The 21,978-nt window shown below is 40.9% G+C and overlaps 1 protein-coding gene across 1 annotated transcript in view; it reads right to left on the bottom strand.

Moving 5' to 3' along the window:
• The window catches only part of LOC139767160 (uncharacterized), a 1,522,454-nt gene that overhangs the window by 245,379 nt on the left and 1,255,097 nt on the right, over positions 1–21,978 (bottom strand). The window contains 2 exon segments of the mRNA XM_071696189.1: positions 2,334–2,523; positions 3,079–3,178. Of these exon segments, the coding sequence (XP_071552290.1) occupies positions 2,334–2,523; positions 3,079–3,178 (290 nt within the window).

Raw genomic sequence — 21,978 nt, 5'->3', positions numbered from 1 at the left:
TCAAGGCATAAGCCATTGCATACTGATATTGTGTAAGAAACATTTTCTTAATACAATCACAATGTTAATTTTGAAATCACTTGATTTTAAAATGTTTCGCCTTTTGTTATTAATATCAAACTTCATATAAATTTTTTTCATACTTGATTGCCTTTTCCTATGTCACTGAGGTAGTGCCAGAAATAGATGAAAAAAGGCAACACCTGCTCACATCCATACCCTAGCGGTCATGTGTATAAATCCCTTGATATCTGTCAATTCAGACTGCACAGGAAAAGAATTGAGCTACTGGCAGGGATGAAGAGGGGACAGTCAGCTTCAAGGCAGCAATAGTAACAACAGAGGAAATAAGGCTTTAACCACTGAGTATAAAATAATGCTCCTACTATCAACAAAGAATCCAGACCATGTGTACAAGTTTTGTAAATAAATGGACTAGGAAAAAACTCTTTATATCTATTCAACTTCAACAATGTATGAAGGTCCATGAGAGAGATCTTGATAAGTCTTTGCACGTAAGTCATAACAAATCACATCACAGTTTTCTTCCTTGTTTAATAAACTGAACAATTTACTTAATTTTGGCTCAGAATAGCTTCCCAAAGCAAATTCATTATTGTAAAAAGACCTTGCGGCAGGGGTGCGTGATGTCTCCATGGATGTTTAATTTGTTTATGGATGGGGTTGTTAGGGAGGTGAATGCAAGAGTTTTGGAGAGAGGGGCAAGTATGCAGTCTGCTGTGGATGAGAGGGCTTGGGAAGTGAGTCAGTTGTTGTTCGCTGATGATACAGCTCTGGAGGCTGATTCATGTAAAAAACTGCAGAAACTGGTGACAGTGTTTGGTAAAATGTGAAAGAAGAAACCTAGGAGTAAATGTGAATAAGAGCAAGGTTATTAGGTACAGTAGGGTTGAGGGACAAGTCAACTGGGAGATAAGTTTGAATGGAGAGAAACTGGAGGAAGAAGAGTTTTAGATATCTGGGAGTGGAGTTGGCAGCGGATGGAACTATGGAAGTGGAAGTGAGTCACTGGGTGGGGGAGGGGGGGAAAGTTCTGGGAGTGTTGAAAAATGTGTGGAAGGCGAGAACATTATCTCGGAAAGCAGAAATTGGTATGTTTGAAGGAATAGTGGTTCCAACTGTTATATGGTTGAAAGGCGTGGGCTATAGATAGAGTTGTGCAGAGGAGGGTGGATTTGCTGGAAATGAGATGTTTGAGGACAACATGTGGTGTGAGGTGGTTTGATCGAGTAAGTAATGAAAGGGTAAGAGAGAGGTGTGGTAATAAAAAGAGTGTGGTTGAGAGAGCAGAAGAGGGTGTTTTGAAATGGTTTGGTCACATGGAGAGAATGAGTGAGGAAAGATTGACAAAGAGGATATATGTGTCAGAGGTGGAGGGAACGAGGAGAAGTGGGAGACCAAATTGGAGGTGGAAAGATGGAGTGAAAAAGATTTTGAGTGATCAGGGTGAAAGGCGTGCAAGGAATAGCGAGCTGTGGTTTCGGTGCATTATACATGTGAACGAATGTGGCCTTTCTTGTCTTTTCCTAGCACTACCTCGCGCGCATGCAGGGGGGAGGGGGTTGTTATTTCATGTGTGCTGGGGTGGCGACGGGAATGAATCAAGGCAGCAAATATCAATTATGTACATGTGTAAATCATACAAACCTCCAAGAGCAAGGATCGAACCTGGGACCCCTGTGTGCAAGGCAGGAATGCTAACCGCTAGGCTATGGGCCAGGGCGAGGCAGTAATGCTAACCGCTAGGCTATGGGCCTGGCCCATAGCCTAGTGGTTAGCATTCCTGCCTCGTGCACAGGGGTCCCAGGTTCGATCCTTGCTCTTGGAGGTTTGTATGTTCTATGAAGGTGTGCGTTTCTATGCACTTTATTCATGTATATGTGTATATATGTATATGTCTGTGTATGTATATATACGTATACATTGAAATGTATAGGTATGTACATGTGCGTGTGTGTACGTGTATGTATATACATGTGTACGTGGGTGGGTTGGGCCATTCTTTCGTCTGTTTCCTTGTGCTACTTCGCAAACATGACAAAATGTGTACCTACAAAGTCTACGATGATACAGAAAAATATAATTTCCCCAAATCAAGAAATAAAGTAATGTCACAAAAAATCAAGTAAAAGTTTTAATTATATAGTTTGAAAATATAATATTTCAATTATTGAGGAATACAATACTGCAAGAATATATACGTAAAATCCCTTGATGCACCGGCAATGGATTCTTATACAAAACCCATACTCCTTGAATTTTGAGCAATAGCATTTCAGCATGTGATTAATACAAAAGTTAGACATACAAACCAATCTTGGTGCCCTTCCTACTCCTCAGGGCAGGTGATGATGGGGAGACATCTTGATACATGCGAGTAACGGTGCGCAGGGAAGTATATACATTCTGAAGCTTTCTTTCTAGTTGTTCCCGGGTTGTATCAAGGGTACCTAACTGCTGTTCTAGAGCTTCCACATGGCCCTCCTCACGAGAGAGTTTCACCTACAAAAGTACATTATCATTATATGTACAAAGCTTCGTAATAAAGATGCATGACATCAATTCCTATTGTAAAAAAAAGATTAGTGCATATGGAAGACATAATTCATCTACCTCACCCTACCTACATTAATATCACCTGCCCGGTCATGGAACTTTCAAAAGTAAATATAAAAAAAGCTATTCATGACACATAACACAGGACAAGGACCAAAATCTTTGCTGCATAACAAGAATAAACACTCAATATTGTATAATAAAACAGGAAACCATACAGAATAGCACACTCAGAACAATCACTGGCTGCCTAGATACCAAAAACACTAAACACCTACTCAAAGAAACAAAAGTCCTCCCAATACAATACCACCTCAATGCTTGGCATCCAGATCTATGTGGGTATTTCAATATACAGCATAAACACATATCTATCTTCCACCAGTTTTCTATCACTTTATGGAAAAATTATACTTTACTGAAAAGTGTGAATATAAGACTCTTACTATCAATCTGGAATTATTAACATCCAAATCAATATGGAAAACATTGAAAATATACCTTTAAGTTGCTAATCTGCTGATTGGCACTGTTGAGGTAATTCTCCAGGTTTTTCTTCTCATCATTCAACTTGCGCTCATTTGCACGAGATTCTTCAAGGCTGTAAAAAGGAGGGAAAAATAAATCAAAATTGAGGAAAATTTTGCTGAGAAACAAATATCTAGGTTTCTGAGCATAAAACCTAATTTGGGGTTGATTACATTATGAAAAAATATTTTAGAATATAAGCAAGTGGGAGAATGCAAAATAGAAGATGCTCCTTTTTATATGGGAGACTAAGGATGATGGCTATTCCCTCTCTCAAAGTCAGAATAAGTGGCCTACAGTCATTACCATGATAGGTGGCAAACTAAATGTATAAGAGGTCCATAACAGAAGCAAATCTAATTACAATAAGACTAACACTGTAAATATATGAATGCCCCTTGTCCATCAAAATCAGTATTTCAATTTTGGTGGGAATTATTGACAGACTCACTGATTCACTAATTCCTCAGGTTTTATTATAATCCTTATATCCATGATAAAGGAATCTATTTCAATATACATACAAACACATGTGCCAAGAAAAAAAGGTATAGTTTGAACAATGAAAAACAGTTCCTCTTCGATAGGGTGTTCCATTAGCTTTGAGAGAAGTTCTGATCCACAAGGATTAGAAAAGTCAAAATCCTCTACCCTCTGGAGACATAAATACCTCTTAACCCTTGTTCACCACCTCTTCAGTAGATGATGACTACAGCTTGTTTCAGGCCCATCCTTCTGCCCATCAGTAACCTCTCATTGGTGATAATGGTGCCAACCCACTCACTGTCACACAGGTCATGTTAGCTTCCTAATACTTTTAAGAACATGGACATCACCCTGATGGTGGTTACTCAGTTGAGAGAAAACTTTTTCAAAAAAGATAAGAAAGCAGGGTAAGAGACAGCAATAAAAAAAACTGCTTTCAGGACACTTCACTGAAGAGAAATTTGCCTTTCTCTCCAGTCACATTATCCTAAAACCTTTGAGTGCATATCAAAATGAGGGTTAGAAAAAATTCTCAACCAAGAGATAATAATGGAAAGAATATTACCCTAAGGGTTATCCTGTTGCACAATAGTTATAAGTAGCCCTGAAGGTGGCAAATCAAATGCCAAGCAAGGAAGGTTTTTTCAACATCTTAAGTAATGTATCTTTCAAAAATTTGTTTGTTGAGTGCAACAAACCTCTCTTTTTTAAACCTTTCAAGAAAAAGTCTCATTAAAAAAGGAGGATGCCTTCCTGACATCATGGTCTTTAAAATACGAACCAGGTCGGGACAAAACAAGTCTTTTAATCCATGACAAAGAAGTTCTTTGCTGAGAGGGGTGTCATGCTTCCTGGACAAATAAACAAGTTCCCCTCAGTAATTTCTGGTGATTTCCATTAATTCTCTTAAAGATCAACCAAGCATAAGGCATGATGTTCTTCTGACACCCTCCAAGAAGCACTTAAAGAAAATGCATATCAAAAGTTACTTTTTCATTCTTTGCCAAAAACCTAGGGTTGGAATGAGCTTAAGCCAATAAATGTAACTGGTGAAAATAAAAGGGTTATTAAGTCTCAACACTTCATATATCCCACTGACTTTTCCCGCAACATCAATGCTATGAAAATGAGCATTCTTATGGGATGATGTTGAAGTACTAAACTTTTAGAAAACTCCTCAAATTCCAATGAGTCCCTTGGGCTCTAAAAGGGAGGTAGCATGCCTTTTCAAGAAAGAACATGAGTAGTTCAGCTTAAAAAAGTCCAGACAAGTTCATCCTAAAGCCAATACACAGTGGTTCTAGAAGGGCACCCTGGTAAGTGGCAACAGGGATAGCAACTTACAGTGCAATTGGCCACAACAGTGGGGCTTTTCAAATAATTTTCATGAAAAAGCTTGTGTGTCCTGAAAAGTTTACTGACCCTCCCCAATCAAGAAATGGAACCAGAATTCCATAAGGCATAAAGTCATCCTTACATGGTGGCAAGCTGAAACTCTGCACTAAGGAGGCAATACACAGTCCAGGAAAATATCATTATCCATATTATCATTATACTTGATTCCTGTTTCCCATGTCACCAGTAAACAGACAGACTCATTACATATATGTATTTATTTATTTTTTTCCTTTGTCGCTGTCTCCCGCGTTAGCGAGGTAGCACAAGGAAACAGACGAAAGAATGGCCTAGCCCACCCATATACACAAGTATATACATACACGTCCACACACGCAAATATACATACCTATACATATCAATGTACACATATATATACACATGTACACAATTCATAGTCTGCCTTTATTTATTCCCATTGCCACCTCGCCACACATGGAATAACAACCCCTCCCCCCTTATGTGTGCAAGGTAGCGCTAGGAAAAGACAACAAAGGCCCCATTCATTCACACTCAGTCTCTAGCTGGCATGTAATAATGTACTGAAATCACAGCTCACTTTCCACATCCAGGCCCCACAGAACTATCCATGGTTTACCCCAGACACTTCACATGCCCTGGTTCAATCCATTGACAGCATGTCGACTCTGGTATACCACATCGTTCCAATTCACTCTATTCCTTGCACGCCTTTCACCCTCCTGTATGATTAGGCCCCGATCACTCAAAATCTTTTTCACTCCATCTTTCCACCTCCAATTTGGTCTCCCACTTCTCCTCGTTCCCTCCACCTCTGACACATATATCCTCTTGGTCAATCTTTCCTCATTCATTCTCTCCATGTGACCAAACCATTTCAAAACACCCTCTTCTGCTCTCTCAACCACATTCTTTTTATTTCCACACATCTCTCTTACCCTTACAGTACTTACTCGATCAAACCACCTCACACCACATATTGTCCTCAAACATCTCATTTCCAGCACATCCACCCTCCTGTGCACAACTCTATCCATAGCCCACGCCTCGCAACCATACATCATTGTTGGAACCACTATTCCTTCAAACATACCCATTTTTGCTTTCCGAGATAATGTTCTCGACTTCCAAACATTCTTCAAGGCTCCCAGAGAATGAATGAGGAAAGATTGACCAAGAGGATATATGTGTCGGAGGTGGAGGGAACAAGGAGAAAAGGGAGACCAAATTGGAGGTGGAAAGATGGAGTGAAAAAGATTTTGTGTGATCGGGGCCTGAGCATGCAGGAGGGTGAAAGGAGGGCAAGGAATAGAGTGAATTGGAGCGATGTGGTATACCGGGGTTGACGTGCTGTCAGTGGATTGAATCAAGGCATGTGAAGCGTCTGGGGTAAACCATGGAAAGCTGTGTAGGTATGTATGTTTGCGTGTGTGGACGTATGTATATACATGTGTATGGGGGGGGTTGGGCCATTTCTTTCGTCTGTTTCCTTGCGCTACCTCGCAAACGCGGGAGACAGCGACAAAGTATAATAAAAATAAATATATATATATATTTTTTTTTTTTTTTTTTTTTTTTATACTTTGTCGCTGTCTCCCGCGTTTGCGAGGTAGCGCAAGGAAACAGACAAAAGAAATGGCCCCCCCCCCCCCCCCATACACATGTACATACACACGTCCACACACGCAAATATACATACCTACACAGCTTTCCATGGTTTACCCCAGACGCTTCACATGCCTTGCTTCAATCCACTGACAGCACGTCAACCCCTGTATACCACATGACTCCAATTCACTCTATTTCTTGCCCTCCTTTCACCCTCCTGCATGTTCAGGCCCCGATCACACAAAATCTTTTTCACTCCATCTTTCCACCTCCAATTTGGTCTCCCTCTTCTCCTCGTTCCCTCCACCTCCGACACATATATCCTCTTGGTCAATCTCTCCTCACTCATTCTCTCCATGTGCCCAAACCATTTCAAAACACCCTCTTCTGCTCTCTCAACCACGCTCTTTTTATTTCCACACATCTCTCTTACCCTTACGTTACTTACTCGATCAAACCACCTCACACCACACATTGTCCTCAAACATCTCATTTCCAGTACATCCATCCTCCTGCGCACATCTCTATCCATAGCCCACGCCTCGCAACCATACAGCATTGTTGGAACCACTATTCCCTCAAACATACCCATTTTTGCTTTCCGAGATAATGTTCTTGACTTCCACACATTTTTCAAGGCTCCCAAAATTTTCGCCCCCTCCCCCACCCTATGATCCACTTCCGCTTCCATGGTTCCATCCGCTGACAGATCCACTCCCAGATATCTAAAACACTTCACTTCCTCCAGTTTTTCTCCATTCAAACTCACCTCCCAATTGACTTGACCCTCACCCCTACTGTACCTAATAACCTTGCTCTTATTCACATTTACTCTCAACTTTCTTCTTCCACACACTTTACCAAACTCAGTCACCAGCTTCTGCAGTTTCTCACATGAATCAGCCACCAGCGCTGTATCATCAGCGAACAACAATTGACTCACTTCCCAAGCTCTCTCATCCCCAACAGACTTCATACTTGCCCCTCTTTCCAGGACTCTTGCATTTACCTCCTTTACAACCCCATCCATAAACAAATTAAACAACCATGGAGACATCACACACCCCTGCCGCAAACCTACATTCACTGAGAACCAATCACTTTCCTCTCTTCCTACACGTACACATGCCTTACATCCTCGATAAAAACTTTTCACTGCTTCTAACAACTTGCCTCCCACACCATATATTCTTAATACCTTCCACAGAGCATCTCTATCAACTCTATCATATGCCTTCTCCAGATCCATAAATGCTACATACAAATCCATTTGCTTTTCTATATATATATATATATATATATATATATATATATATATATATATATATATATATATATATATATATATATTTTTTTTTTTTTTGCTTTGTCGCTGTCTCCCGCGTTTGCGAGGTAGCGTAAGGAAACAGATGAAAGTAATGGCCCAACCCACCCCCATACACATGTATATACATACGTCCACACACGCAAATATACATACCTACACAGCTTTCCATGGTTTACCCCAGACGCTTCACATGCCCTGATTCAATCCACTGACAGCACGTCAACCCCGGTATACCATATCGCTCCAATTCACTCTATTCCTTGCCCTCCTTTCACCCTCCTGCATGTTCAGGCCCCGATCACACAAAATCTTTTTCACTCCATCTTTCCAACTCCAATTTGGTCTCCCTCTTCTCCTTGTTCCCTCCACCTCCGACACATATATCCTCTTGGTCAATCTTTCCTCATTCATTCTCTCCATGTGCCCAAACCATTTCAAAACACCCTCTTCTGCTCTCTCAACCACACTCTTTTTATTTCCACACAGCTCTCTTACCCTTACGTTACTTACTCGATCAAACCACCTCACACCACACATTGTCCTCAAACATCTCATTTCCAGCACATCCATCCTCCTGCGCACCACTCTATCCATAGCCCACGCCTCGCAACCATACAACATTGTTGGAACCACTATTCCTTCAAACATACCCATTTTTGCTTTCCGAGATAATGTTCTCGACTTCCACACATTCTTCAAGGCTCCCAGAATTTTCGCCCCCTCCCCCATCCTATGATCCACTTCCGCTTCCATGGTTCCATCTGCTGCCAGATCCACTCCCGGATATCTAAAACACTTTACTTCCTCCAGTTTTTCTCCATTCAAACTCACCTCCATATTGACTTGACCCTCAACCCTACTGTACCTAATAACCTTGCTCTTATTCACATTTACTCTTAACTTTCTTCTTTCACACACTTTACCAAACTTAGTCACCAGCTTCTGCAGTTTCTCACATGAATCAGCCACCAGCGCTGTATCATCAGCGAACAACAACTGACTCACTTCCCAAGCTCTCTCATCCCCAACACACTTCATACTTGCCCCTCTTTCCAAAACTCTTGCATTCACCTCCCTAACAACCCCATCCATAAACAAATTAAACAACCATGGAGACATCACACACCCCTGCCGCAAACCTACATTCACTGAGAACCAATCACTTTCCTCTCTTCCTACACTTACACATGCCTTACATCCTCGATAAAAACTTTTCACTGCTTCTAACAACTTGCCTCCCACAGCATATATTCTTAATACCTTCCACAGAGCATCTCTATCAACTCTATCATATGCCTTCTCCAGATCCATAAATGCTACATACAAATCCATTTGCTTTTCTAAGTATTTCTCACATACATTCTTCAAAGCAAACACCTGATCCACACATCCTCTACCACTTCTGAAACCACACTACTCTTCCCCAATCTGATGCTCTGTACATGCCTTCACCCTCTCAATCAATACCCTCCCACATAATTTACCAGGAATACTGAACAAACTTATACTATATATATATATATATATATATATATATATATATATATATATATTTTTTTTTCTTTTTTTTTTTTTTTTGCTTTGTCGCTGTCTCCCGCATTTGCGAGGTAGCGCAAGGAAACAGACGAAAGAAATGGCCCAACCCACCCCCATACACATGCCTTGATTCAATCCACTGACAGCACGTCAACCCCGGTATACCACATCGCTCCAATTCACTCTATTCTTTGCCCTCCTTTCACCCTCCTGCATGTTCAGGCCCCGATCACACAAAATCTTTTTCACTCCATCTTTCCACCTCCAATTTGGTCTCCCTCTTCTCCTCGTTCCCTCCACCTCCGACACATATATCCTCTTGGTCAATCTTTCCTCACTCATTCTCTCCATGTGACCAAACCATTTCAAAACACCCTTTTCTGCTCTCTCAACCATGCTCTTTTTATTTCCACACATCTCTCTTACCCTTACGTTACTTACTCGATCAAACCACCTCACACCACACATTGTCCTCAAACATCTCATTTCCAGCACATCCATCCTCCTGCGCACAACTCTATCCATAGTCCACACCTCGCAACCATACAACATTGTTGGAACCACTATTCCTTCAAACATGCTGGCAAGGCAGCAGGTTTGGATGGTATTGCAGTGGAATTTATTAAAAAAGGGGGTGACTGTATTGTTGACTGGTTGGTAAGGTTATTCAATGTATGTATGACTCATGGTGAGGTGCTGAGGATTGGCGGAATGCGTGCATAGTGCCATTGTACAAAGGCAAAGGGGATAAGAGTGAGTGCTCAAATTACAGAGGTATAAGTTTGTTGAGTATTCCTGGCAAATTATATAGGAGGGTATTGATTGAGAGGGTGAAGGCATGTACAGAGCATCAGATTGGGGAAGAGCAGTGTGGTTTCAGAAGTGGTAGAGGATGTGTGGATCAGGTGTTTGCTTTGAAGAATGTATGTGAGAAATACTTAGAAAAGCAAATGGATTTGTATGTAGCATTTATGGATCTGGAGAAGGCATATGATAGAGTTGATAGAGATGCTCTGTGGAAGGTATTACGAATATATGGTGTGGGAGGCAAGTTGTTAGAAGCAGTGAAAAGTTTTTATCGAGGATGTAAGGCATGTGTACGTGTAGGAAGAGAGGAAAGTGATTGGTTCTCAGTAAATGTAGGTTTGCGGCAGGGGTGTGTGATGTCTCCATGGTTGTTTAATTTGTTTATGGATGGGGTTGTTAGGGAGGTGAATGCAAGAGTTTGGAAAGAGGGGCAAGTATGAAGTCTGTTGGGGATGAGAGAGCTTGGGAAGTGAGTCAGTTGTTGTTCGCTGATGATATAGCGTTGGTGGCTGATTCATGTGAGAAACTGCTGAAGCTGGTGACTGAGTTTGGTAAAGTGTGTGAAAGAAGAAAGTTAAGAGTAAATGTGAATAAGAGCAAGGTTATTAGGTACAGTAGGGTTGAGGGTCAAGTAAATTGGGAGGTAAGTTTGAATGGAGAAAAACTGGAGGAAGTAAAGTGTTTTAGATATCTGGGAGTGGATTTGGCAGCAGATGGAACCATGGAAGCGGAAGTGAATCATAGGGTGGGGGAGGGGGCGAAAGTTCTGGGAGCCTTGAAGAATGTGTGGAAGTCGAGAACATTATCTCGGAAAGCAAAAATGGGTATGTTTGAAGGAATAGTGGTTCCAACAATGTTGTATGGTTGCGAGGCGTGGGCTATGGATAGAGTTGTGCGAAGGAAGGTGGATGTGCTGGAAATGAGATGTTTGAGGACAATATGTGGTTTGAGGTGGTTTGATCAAGTAAGTAATAATAGGGTAAGAGAGATGTGTGGTAATAAAAAGTGTGGTTGAGAGAGCAGAAGAGGGTGTTTTGAAATAGTTTGGTCACATGGAAAGAATGAGTGAGGAAAGATTGACCAAGAGGATATATGTGTCAGAGGTGGAGGGAACGAGGAAAAGTGGGAGACCAAATTGGAGGTGGAAAGATGGAGTGAAAAAGATTTTGAGTGATCGGGGCCTGAACATGAAGGAGGGTGAAAGGCGTGCAATGAATAGAGTGAATTGGAACGATGTGGTATACCAGGGTCGACGTGCTGTCAATGGATTGAACCAGGGCATGTCAAGCGTCTGGGGTAAACCATGGAAAGTTCTGTAGGGCAGGGATGTGGAAAGGGAGCTGTGGTTTCGGTGAATTATTACATGACAGCTAGAGACTGAGAGTGAATGAATGGGGCCTTTGTTGTCTTTTCCTAGCGCTACCTCGCAAACATGAGAGGGGAGGGGGTTGTTATTTCATGTGCGGCGAGGTAGCGATGGGAATGAATAAAGGCAGACAGTATGAATTGTGTACATGTGTATATATGTATATGTCTGTGTGTGTGTATATATATATATATATGTATACAATGAGATGTATAGGTATGTATATTTGCGTGTATGGACGTGTATGTATATACATGTGTATGTGGGTGGGTTGGGCCATTCTTTCGTCTGTTTCCTTGCGCTACCTCGCTAATGCGGGAGACAGCGACAAAGCAAAATAAAATAATAAATATATATATATATATATATATATATATATATATATATATATATATATATATATATATATATATATATATGTAATACATATATATGTATGTATGTAAGTAGGAGAGATGGCCAGAGAGCGTTATTGGATTATGTGTTAATTGATAGGTGCGCGAAAGAGAGACTTTTGGATGTTAATATGCTGAAAGTTGCAAGTGAAGGGATGTCTCATCATTATCTTATGGAGGCGAAGGTGAAGATTTGTAGAGGTTTTCAGAAAAGAAGAGAGAATGTTGGGGTGAAAACAGTGGTGAGAGTAAGTGAGCTTGGGAAGGAGACTTGTGTGAGGAAGTACCAGGAGAGACTGAGTACAGAATGGAAAAAGGTGAGAACAAACGACGTAAGGGGAGTGGGGGAGGAATGGGATGTATTTAGGGAAGCAGTGATGGCTTGCGCAAAAGATGCTTGTGGCATGAGAAGCGTGGGAGGTGGGCAGATTAGAAAGGGTAGTGAGTGGTGGGATGAAGAAGTAAAATTATTAGTGAGAGAGAAGGGAGAGGCATTTGGACGATTTTTGCAGGGAAATAACGCAAATGAGTGGGAGATGTATAAAAGAAAGAGACATGAGGTCAAGAGAAAGGTGCAAGAGGTGAAAAAGAGGGCAAATGAGAGTTGGGGTGAGAGAGTATCATTAAATTTTAGGGAGAATAAAAGGATGTTTTGGAAGGAGGTTAATAAAGTGCATAAGACAAGGGAACGGATGGGAACTTCAGTGAAGGGGGCAAATGGGGAAGTGATAACAAGTAGTGGTGATGTGATAAGGAGATGGATTGAGTATTTTGAAGGTTAATTGAATGTGTTTGATGATAAGAGTGGCAGATTTAGGGTGTTTTGGTCGAGGTGGTGTGCAATGTGAGAGTGTAAAGAAAAATGATTTGGTAAACAGAGAAGAGGTAGTAAAAGCTTTGCAGAAGATGAAAGCCGGCAAGGCCGAGGGTTTGGATGATATTGCAGAAGAATTTATTAAAAAAGGGGGTGACTGTATTGTTGACTGGTTGAGAATGTTATTTAATGTATGTATGTCTCATTGTGAGGTGCCTGAGGATTGAAGGAGTGCTTGCATAGTGCCATTGTACAAAGGCAAAGGGGATAAAAGTGAGTGCTCAAATTACAGAGGTATAAGTTTGTTGAGTATTCCTGGGAAATTATATGGGAGGGTATTGATTGAGAGGGTGAAGGTACGTACAGAGCATCAGATTGGGAAGAGCAGTGTGGTTTCAGAAATGGTAGAGGATGTGTGGATCAGGTGTTTGCTTTGAAGAATGCATGTGAGAAATACTTAGAAAAGCAAATGGATTTGCATGTAGAATTTATGGGTTTGGAGAAGGCATATGATAGAGTTGATAGAGATGCTCTGTGGAAGGTATTAAGAATATATGGTGTTAGAGGCAAGTTGTTAGAAGCATTGAAAAGTTTTTATCGAGGATGTAAAGGCAAGTGTGTGTGTAGGAAGAGAGGAAAGTAATTGGTTCTCAGTGATTGCAGGTTTGCGGCAGGGGTGTGTGATGTCTCCATGGTTGTTTAATTTGTTTATGGATGGGGATGTTAGGGAGGTGAATGCAAGAATTTTGGAGAGAGGGGCAAGTATGCAGTCTGTTGTGGATGAGAGAGCTTGGGAAGTGAGTCAGTTGTTGTTCGCTGATGATACAGCGCTGATGGCTGATTCGGGTGAGAATCTGCAGAAGCTGGTGACTGAGTTTGGTAAAAAGTGTGAAAGAAGACAGCTGAGAGTAAATGTGAATAAGAGCAGGGTTATTAGGTATAGCAGGGTTGAGGGACAAGTCAATTGGGAAGTAAGTTTGAATGGAGAAAAACTGGAGGAAGTGAAGTGTTTCAGATATCTGGGAGTGGATTTGGCACCAGATGGAGCCATGGTAGTGGAAATGAATCATAGGTTGGGTGGGGTGAAAATTCTGGGAGCATTGAAGAATGTGTGGAAGTCAAGAACTTTATCTTGGAAAACAAAAATGGGTATGTTTGAAGGAATGGTGGTTCCAACAATGTTATATGGTTGCAAGGCGTGGGCTATGGATAGAGTTGTGCGGAGGGTGGATGTGCTGGAAATGAGATGCTTGAGGACAATATGTGGTGTGAGATGGTTTGATCGAGTAAGTAATAATAGGGTAAGAGAGATGTGTGGTAATAAAAATAGTGTGGTTGAGAAAGCAGAAGAGGATGTTTTGAAATGGTTTGGTCACATGGAGAGAATGAGTGAGGAAAGATTGACAAAGGGGATATATGTGTCAGAGGTGGAGGGAACGAGGAGAAGGGGGAGACTTAATTGGAGGTGGAAAGATGGAGTGAAAAAGATTTTGAGTGATCGGGGCCTGAACATGAAGGAGGGTGAAAGGCGTGCAAGGAATAGAGTGAATTGGAACGATGTGGTATACCGGGGTCAACGTGCTGTCAATGGATTGAACCAGGGCATGTGAAGCATCTTGGGTAAACCATGGAAAGTTCTGTGGGGCCTGGATGTGGAAAGGGAGCTGTAGTTTCGGTGCATTATTACATGACAGCTAGAGACTGAGTGTGAATGAATGTGACCTTTGTTGTCTTTTCCTAGCGCTACCTCGCGCACATTTGGGGGGAGGGGGTTGTTATGTCATGTGTGGCGGGGTGGCGATGGGAATGAATAAAGGCAGACAGTATGAATCATGTACATGTGTATATATGTATATGTCTGTGCATGTATATATATATATGTATACAATGAGATGTATAGGTATGTATATTTGTGTGTGTGGACGTGTATGTATATACATGTGTATGTGGGTGGGTTGGGCCATTTCTTTCGTCTGTTTCCTTGCACTACCTCCCTAACGCGGGAGACAGCAACAAAGCAAAATAAATAATATTTATAAATAAATAAATATATGTCTGTGTATGTATATGTATATATACGTTGAAATGTATAGATATGTAAATGTGCATGTGTGGACGTGTATGTATACACATAAGTATGTGAGTGGGTTGGGCCATTCTTTCATCTGTTTCCTTGCCCTACCTCGCTAACACAGGAGACAGCAACAAATTATAATATATAAATATAAATAAAAAGATGTTTTGGAAGGAGGTAAATATAGTGCCTAAGACAAAAGAACAAATGGGAACATCGGCAGAGGGAGGTAAATAAAGTGCATAAGACAAGAGAACAAATGGGAACATCGGTAAAGGGGGTTAACGGGGAGGTAATAACAAGTAGTGGTGAGGTGAGAAGATGGAGTGAGTATTTTGAAGGTTTGTTGAATGTCTTGGATGATAGAGTGGTACATTTAGGGTGTTTTGGTCGAGGTGGTGTGCGAAGTGAGAGGGTCAGGGAGAATGATTTGGTAAACAGAGAAGAGGTAGTGAAAGCTTTCCAGAAAATGAGAGCCGGGAAGGTGGCGGGTTTGGATGGTATTGCAGTGGAATTTATTAAAAATGGGGGTGACTATGTTGTTGACTTGTTGGTGAGGATATTCAATGTATGTATGGCTCATGGTAAAGTGCCTGAGGATTGGCAGAATGCATGCATAGTGCCATTGTACAAAGGCAAAGGGGATAAAGGTGAGTGTTCAAATTACAGAGGTATATGTTTGTTGAGCATATGATAAGAGTTGATAGAGATGCTCTGTGGAAGGTATTATGAGTGTATGGTGTGGGAGGCAAGTTGCTGGAAGCAGCAACAAGTTTTTACCAAGGATGTAAGGCATGTGTACGAGTAGGAAGAGAGGAAAGTGATTGGTTCTCAGTGAATGTTGGTTTGTGGCAGGGATGCGTGATGTCTCCATGGTTGTTTAATTTGTTTATGAATGGGGTTGTTAGGGAGGTGAATGCACGAGTTTTGGAGAGAGGGGCAAGTGTGCAGTCTGTTGGGGATGAGAGGGCTTATGAAATGAGTCAGTTGTTGTTTGCTGATGATACAGCGCTGGTGACTGAGTTTGGTAAATTGTGTGAAAAAAGAAAGTTGAGAGTAAATATGAATAAGAGCACAGTTATTACATACAGTAGAGTTGAGGGACAATTCAACTGGGTGGTAAGTTTGAATGGAGAAAAACTGAAGGAAGTGAAGTGTTTTAGATATCTGGGAGTGGATTTGGCAGATGATGGTACCATGGAAGTGAGTCACATGGTGGGGAGGGGGCAAAAGTTCTGGGAGTGTTGAAAAATGTGTGGAAGGCAAGAATATTATCTCGGAAAGCAAAAATGAGTATGTTTGAGGGAATAGTGGTTCCAACAATGTTTATGGTTGCGAGGCGTGGGCTATAGATAGGGTTTTGCGGAGGAAGGTGGATGTGCTGGAAATGAGATGTTTGAGGACAACATGTGGTGTGAGGTGGTTTGATCGAGTAAGTAATAATAGGGTAAGAGAGATGTGTGGTAATAAAAAGAGTGTGGTTGAGAGAGCAGAAGAGGTGTTTTGAAATGGTTTGGTCACATGGAGAGAATGATGAGGAAAGATTGACAAAGAGGATATATGTGTCAGAGGTGGAGGGAACGAGGAAAAGTGGGAGACCAAATTGGAGGTGGAAAGATGGAGTGAAAAAGATTTTGAGTGATCAGGGTGAAAGGCGTGCAAGGAATAGCGAGCTGTGGTTTCGGTGCATTATACATGTGAACGAATGTGTCCTTTCTTGTCTTTTCCTAGCACTACCCTCGCGCGCTCCCGCATGCAGGTGATGGGTTTGTTATTTCATGTGTGCTGGGGTGGCGACGGGAAAAATTCAAGGCAGCAAATATCAATTATGTACATGTGTAAATCATACAAACCTCCAAGAGCAAGGATCAACCTGGACCCCTGTGTGCAAGGCAGGAATGCTAACCGCTAGGCTATGGGCCAGGGCGAGGCAGTAATGCTAACCGCTAGGCTATGGGCCTGTCCCATAGCCTAGTGTGTTCAGCAAATCTGCCTCGTTCACAGGGGTCCCAGGTTCGATCCTTGCTCTTGGAGGTTTGTATGTTCTATGAAGGTGTGCGTTTCTATGCACTTTATTCATTATATGTGTATATATGTATATGTCTGTGTATGTATATATAACCCCCCCCCGTATACATTGAAATGTATAGGTATGTACATGTGCTGTGTGTACGTGTATGTATATACATGTGTATGTGGGTGGGTTGGGCCATTCTTTCGTCTGTTTCCTTGTGCTACTTCGCAAACATGACAAAATGTGTACCTACAAAGTCTACGATGATACAGAAAAATATAATTTCCCCAAATCAAGAAATAAAGTAATGTCACAAAAATCAATAAAATTTAATTAATAATAGTTTGAAAATATAATATTTCAATTATTGAGGATACAATACTGCAAGAATATATACGTAAAATCCTTTGATGCACCGCAATAGATTCTTATACAAAACCATAACCCTTGAATTTTGAGCAATTCATTCAGCATGTGATTAATACAAAAGTTAGACATACAAACCAATCTTGGTGCCCTTCCTACTCCTCAGGGCAGGTGAGTGAAGTGATGGGGAAGACATCTGTACATGCGAGTAACGGTGCGCAGGAAGTATATACATTCTGAAGCTTTCTTTCTAGTTGTTCCCGGGTTGTATCAAGGGTAACTAACTGGCTGTTCTAGAGCTTCCACATGGCCCTCCTCACGAGAAGTTTCACCTACAAAAGTACATTATCATTATATGTACAAAGCTTCGTAAATAAATATGCATGACATCAATTCCTATTGTAAAAAAAAGATTAGTGCATATGGAAGACATAATTCATCTACCTCACCCTACCTACATTAATATCACCTGCCCGGTCATGGAACTTTCAAAAGTAAATATAAAAAAAGCTATTCATGACACATAACACAGGACAAGGACCAAAATCTTTGCTGCAAAACAAGAATAAACACTCAATATTGTATAATAAAACAGGAAACCATACAGAATAGCACACTCAGAACAATCACTGGCTGCCTAGATACCAAAAAACACTAAACACCTACTCAAAGAAACAAAAGTCCTCCCAATACAATACCACCTCAATGCTTGGCATCCAGATCTATGAGGGTATTTCAATATACAGCATAAACACATATCTATCTTCCACCATTTTTCTATCACTTTATGGAAAAATTATACTTTACTGAAAAGTGTGAATATAAGACTCTTACTATCAATCTGGAATTATTAACATCCAAATCAATATGGAAAAAACATTGAAAATATACCTTTAAGTTGCTAATCTGCTGATTGGCACTGTTGAGGTAATTCTCCAGGTTTTTTCTTCTCATCATTCAACTTGCGCTCATTTGCACGAGAATCTTCAAGGCTGTAAAAAGGAGGGAAAAATAAATCAAAATTGAGGAAAACTATTGCTGAGAAACAAATATCTAGGTTTCTGAGCATAAAACCTAATTTGGGGTTGATTACATTATGAAAAAATATTTTAGAATATAAGCAAGTGGAGAATGCAAAATAGAAGATGCTCCTTTTTATATGGAGACTAAGGATGATGGCTATTCCCTCTCTCAAAGTCAGAATAATTGGCTCTACAGTCATTACCATGATAGGTGGCAAACTAAATGTATAAGAGGTCCATAACAGAAGCAAATCTAATTACAATAAGACTAACACTGTAAATATATGAATGCCCCTATGTCCATCAAAATCAGTATTTCAATTTTGGTGGGAATTATTGACAGACTCACTGATTCACTAATTCCTCAGGTTTTATTATAATCCTTATATCCATGATAAAGGAATCTATTTCAATATACATACAAACTCATGTGCCAAGAAAAAAAGGTATAGTTTGAACAATGAAAAACAGTTCCTCTTCGATAGGGTGTTCCATTAGCTTTGAGAGAAGTTCTGATCCACAAGGATTAAAAATCAAAATCCTCTACCCTCTGGAGACATAAATACCTCTTAACCCTTGTTCACCACCTCTTCAGTAGATGATGACTACAGCTTGTTTCAGGCCCATCCTTCTGGCCATCAGTAACCTCTCATTGGTGATAATGGTGCCAACCCACTCACTGTCACACAGGTCATGTTAGCTTCCTAATACTTTTAAGAACATGGACATCACCCTGATGGTGTTACTCAGTTGAGAGAAAACTTTTTCAAAAAAGATAAGAAAGCAGGTAAGAGACAGCAATAAAAAAAACTGCTTTCAGACACTTCACTGAAGAGAAATTTGCCTTTCTCTCCATCACATTATCCTAAAACCTTTGAGTGCATATCATAATGAGGGGTTAGAAAAAATCTCACCAGAGATAATAATGGAAAGAATATTACCCTAAGGGTTATCCTGTTGCACAATAGTTATAAGTAGCCCTGAAGTGGCAAATCAAATGCCAAGCAAGGAAGGTTTTTTTCAACATCTTAAGTAATGTATCTTTCAAAAATTTGTTTGTTGAGTGCAACAAACCTCTCTTTTTTAAAACTTTCAAGAAAAAGTCTCATTAAAAAAGGAGGATGCCTTCCTGACATCATGGTCTTTAAAATACGAACCAGGTCGGGACAAAACAAGTCTTTTAATCCATGACAAAGAAGTTCTTTGCTGAGAGGGAGTCAAGCTTTCCTGACAAATAAACAAGTTCCCCTCAGTAATTTCTGGTGATTTCCATTAATTCTCTTAAAGATCAACCAAGCATAAGGCATGATGTTCTTCTGACTACACCCTCCAAGAAGCACTTAAAGAAAATGCATATCAAAAGTTACTTTTTCATTCTTTGCCAAAAACCTAGGGTTGGAATGAGCATAAGCCAATAAATGTAACTGGTGAAAATAAAAGGGTTATTAAAGTTCTCACCTTCATATATCCCACTGGACTTTTCCCGCAACAACAATGCTATGAAAATGAGCAATTCTTATGGGGAAGATGTTGAAGTACTAAACTTTTAGAAAACTCCTCAAATTCCAATGATCCCTTGGGCTCTAAAAGGGAGGTAGCATGCCTTTTCAAGAAAGAACATGAGTAGTTCAGCTTAAAAAAGTCCAGACAAGTTCATCCTAAAGCCAATACACAGTGGTTCTAGAAGGGCACCCTGGTAAGTGGCAACAGGGATAGCACTTACAGTGCAATTGGCCACAACAGTGGGGCTTTTCAAATAATTTTCATGAAAAAGCTTGTGTGTCCTGAAAAGTTTACTGACCCTCCCCAATCAAGAAAAATGGGAACCCAGAATTCCAATAAGGATAAAGTCATCCTTACATGGTGGCAAGCTGAAACTCTGCACTAAGGAGGCAATACACAGTCCAGGAAAATATCATTATCCATATTATCATTATACTTGATTCCTGTTTCCCATGTCACCAGTAAACAGACAGACTCATTACATATATGTATTTATTTATTTTTTTTTCCTTTGTCGCTGTCTCCCGCATTTGCGAGGTAGCGCAAGGAAACAGACGAAAGAATGGCCTAGCCCACCCATATACACAAGTATATACATACACGTCCACACACGCAAATATACATACCTATACATATCAATGTACACATATATATACACATGTACACAATTCATAGTCTGCCTTTATTTATTCCCATTGCCACCTCGCCACACATGGAATAACAACCCCTCCCCCCTTATGTGTGCAAGGTAGCGCTAGGAAAAGACAACAAAGGCCCCTTCAATCACACTCAGTCTCTAGCTGGCATGTAATAATGTACTGAAATCACAGCTCACTTTCCACATCCAGGCCCCACAGAACTATCCATGGTTTACCCCAGACGCTTCACATGCCCTGGTTCAATCCATTGACAGCATGTCGACTCTGGTATACCACATCGTTCCAATTCACTCTATTCCTTGCACGCCTTTCACCCTCCTGTATGATTAGGCCCCGATCACTCAAAATCTTTTTCACTCCATCTTTCCACCTCCAATTTGGTCTCCCACTTCTCCTCGTTCCCTCCACCTCTGACACATATATCCTCTTGGTCAATCTTTCCTCATTCATTCTCTCCATGTGACCAAACCATTTCAAAACACCCTCTTCTGCTCTCTCAACCACATTCTTTTTATTTCCACACATCTCTCTTACCCTTACAGTACTTACTCGATCAAACCACCTCACACCACATATTGTCCTCAAACATCTCATTTCAAGCACATCCACCCTCCTGTGCACAACTCTATCCATAGCCCACGCCTCGCAACCATACATCATTGTTGGAACCACTATTCCTTCAAACATACCCATTTTTGCTTTCCGAGATAATGTTCTCGACTTCCAAACATTCTTCAAGGCTCCCAGAGAATGAATGAGGAAAGATTGACCAAGAGGATATATGTGTCGGAGGTGGAGGGAACAAGGAGAAAAGGGAGACCAAATTGGAGGTGGAAAGATGGAGTGAAAAAGATTTTGTGTGATCGGGGCCTGAGCATGCAGGAGGGTGAAAGGAGGGCAAGGAATAGAGTGAATTGGAGCGATGTGGTATACCGGGGTTGACGTGCTGTCAGTGGATTGAATCAAGGCATGTGAAGCGTCTGGGGTAAACCATGGAAAGCTGTGTAGGTATGTATGTTTGCGTGTGTGGACGTATGTATATACATGTGTATGGGGGGGGTTGGGCCATTTCTTTCGTCTGTTTCCTTGCGCTACCTCGCAAACGCGGGAGACAGCGACAAAGTATAATAAAAATAAATATATATATATATATATATATATATATATATTTTTTTTTTTTTTGCTTTGTCGCTGTCTCCCGCGTTTGCGAGGTAGCGTAAGGAAACAGATGAAAGTAATGGCCCAACCCAACCCCATACACATGTATATACATACGTCCACACACGCAAATATACATACCTACACAGCTTTCCATGGTTTACCCCAGACGCTTCACATGCCCTGATTCAATCCACTGACAGCACGTCAACCCCGGTATACCATATCGCTCCAATTCACTCTATTCCTTGCCCTCCTTTCACCCTCCTGCATGTTCAGGCCCCGATCACACAAAATCTTTTTCACTCCATCTTTCCAACTCCAATTTGGTCTCCCTCTTCTCCTTGTTCCCTCCACCTCCGAC

This window comes from Panulirus ornatus, chromosome 59 (genome assembly GCF_036320965.1).
Source record: "Panulirus ornatus isolate Po-2019 chromosome 59, ASM3632096v1, whole genome shotgun sequence".
Classification (NCBI taxonomy): domain Eukaryota; kingdom Metazoa; phylum Arthropoda; class Malacostraca; order Decapoda; family Palinuridae; genus Panulirus; species Panulirus ornatus.
The sequence above is the reverse complement of the archived record's forward strand: the minus strand, read 5'-3'. Positions and strand labels throughout refer to the sequence as shown.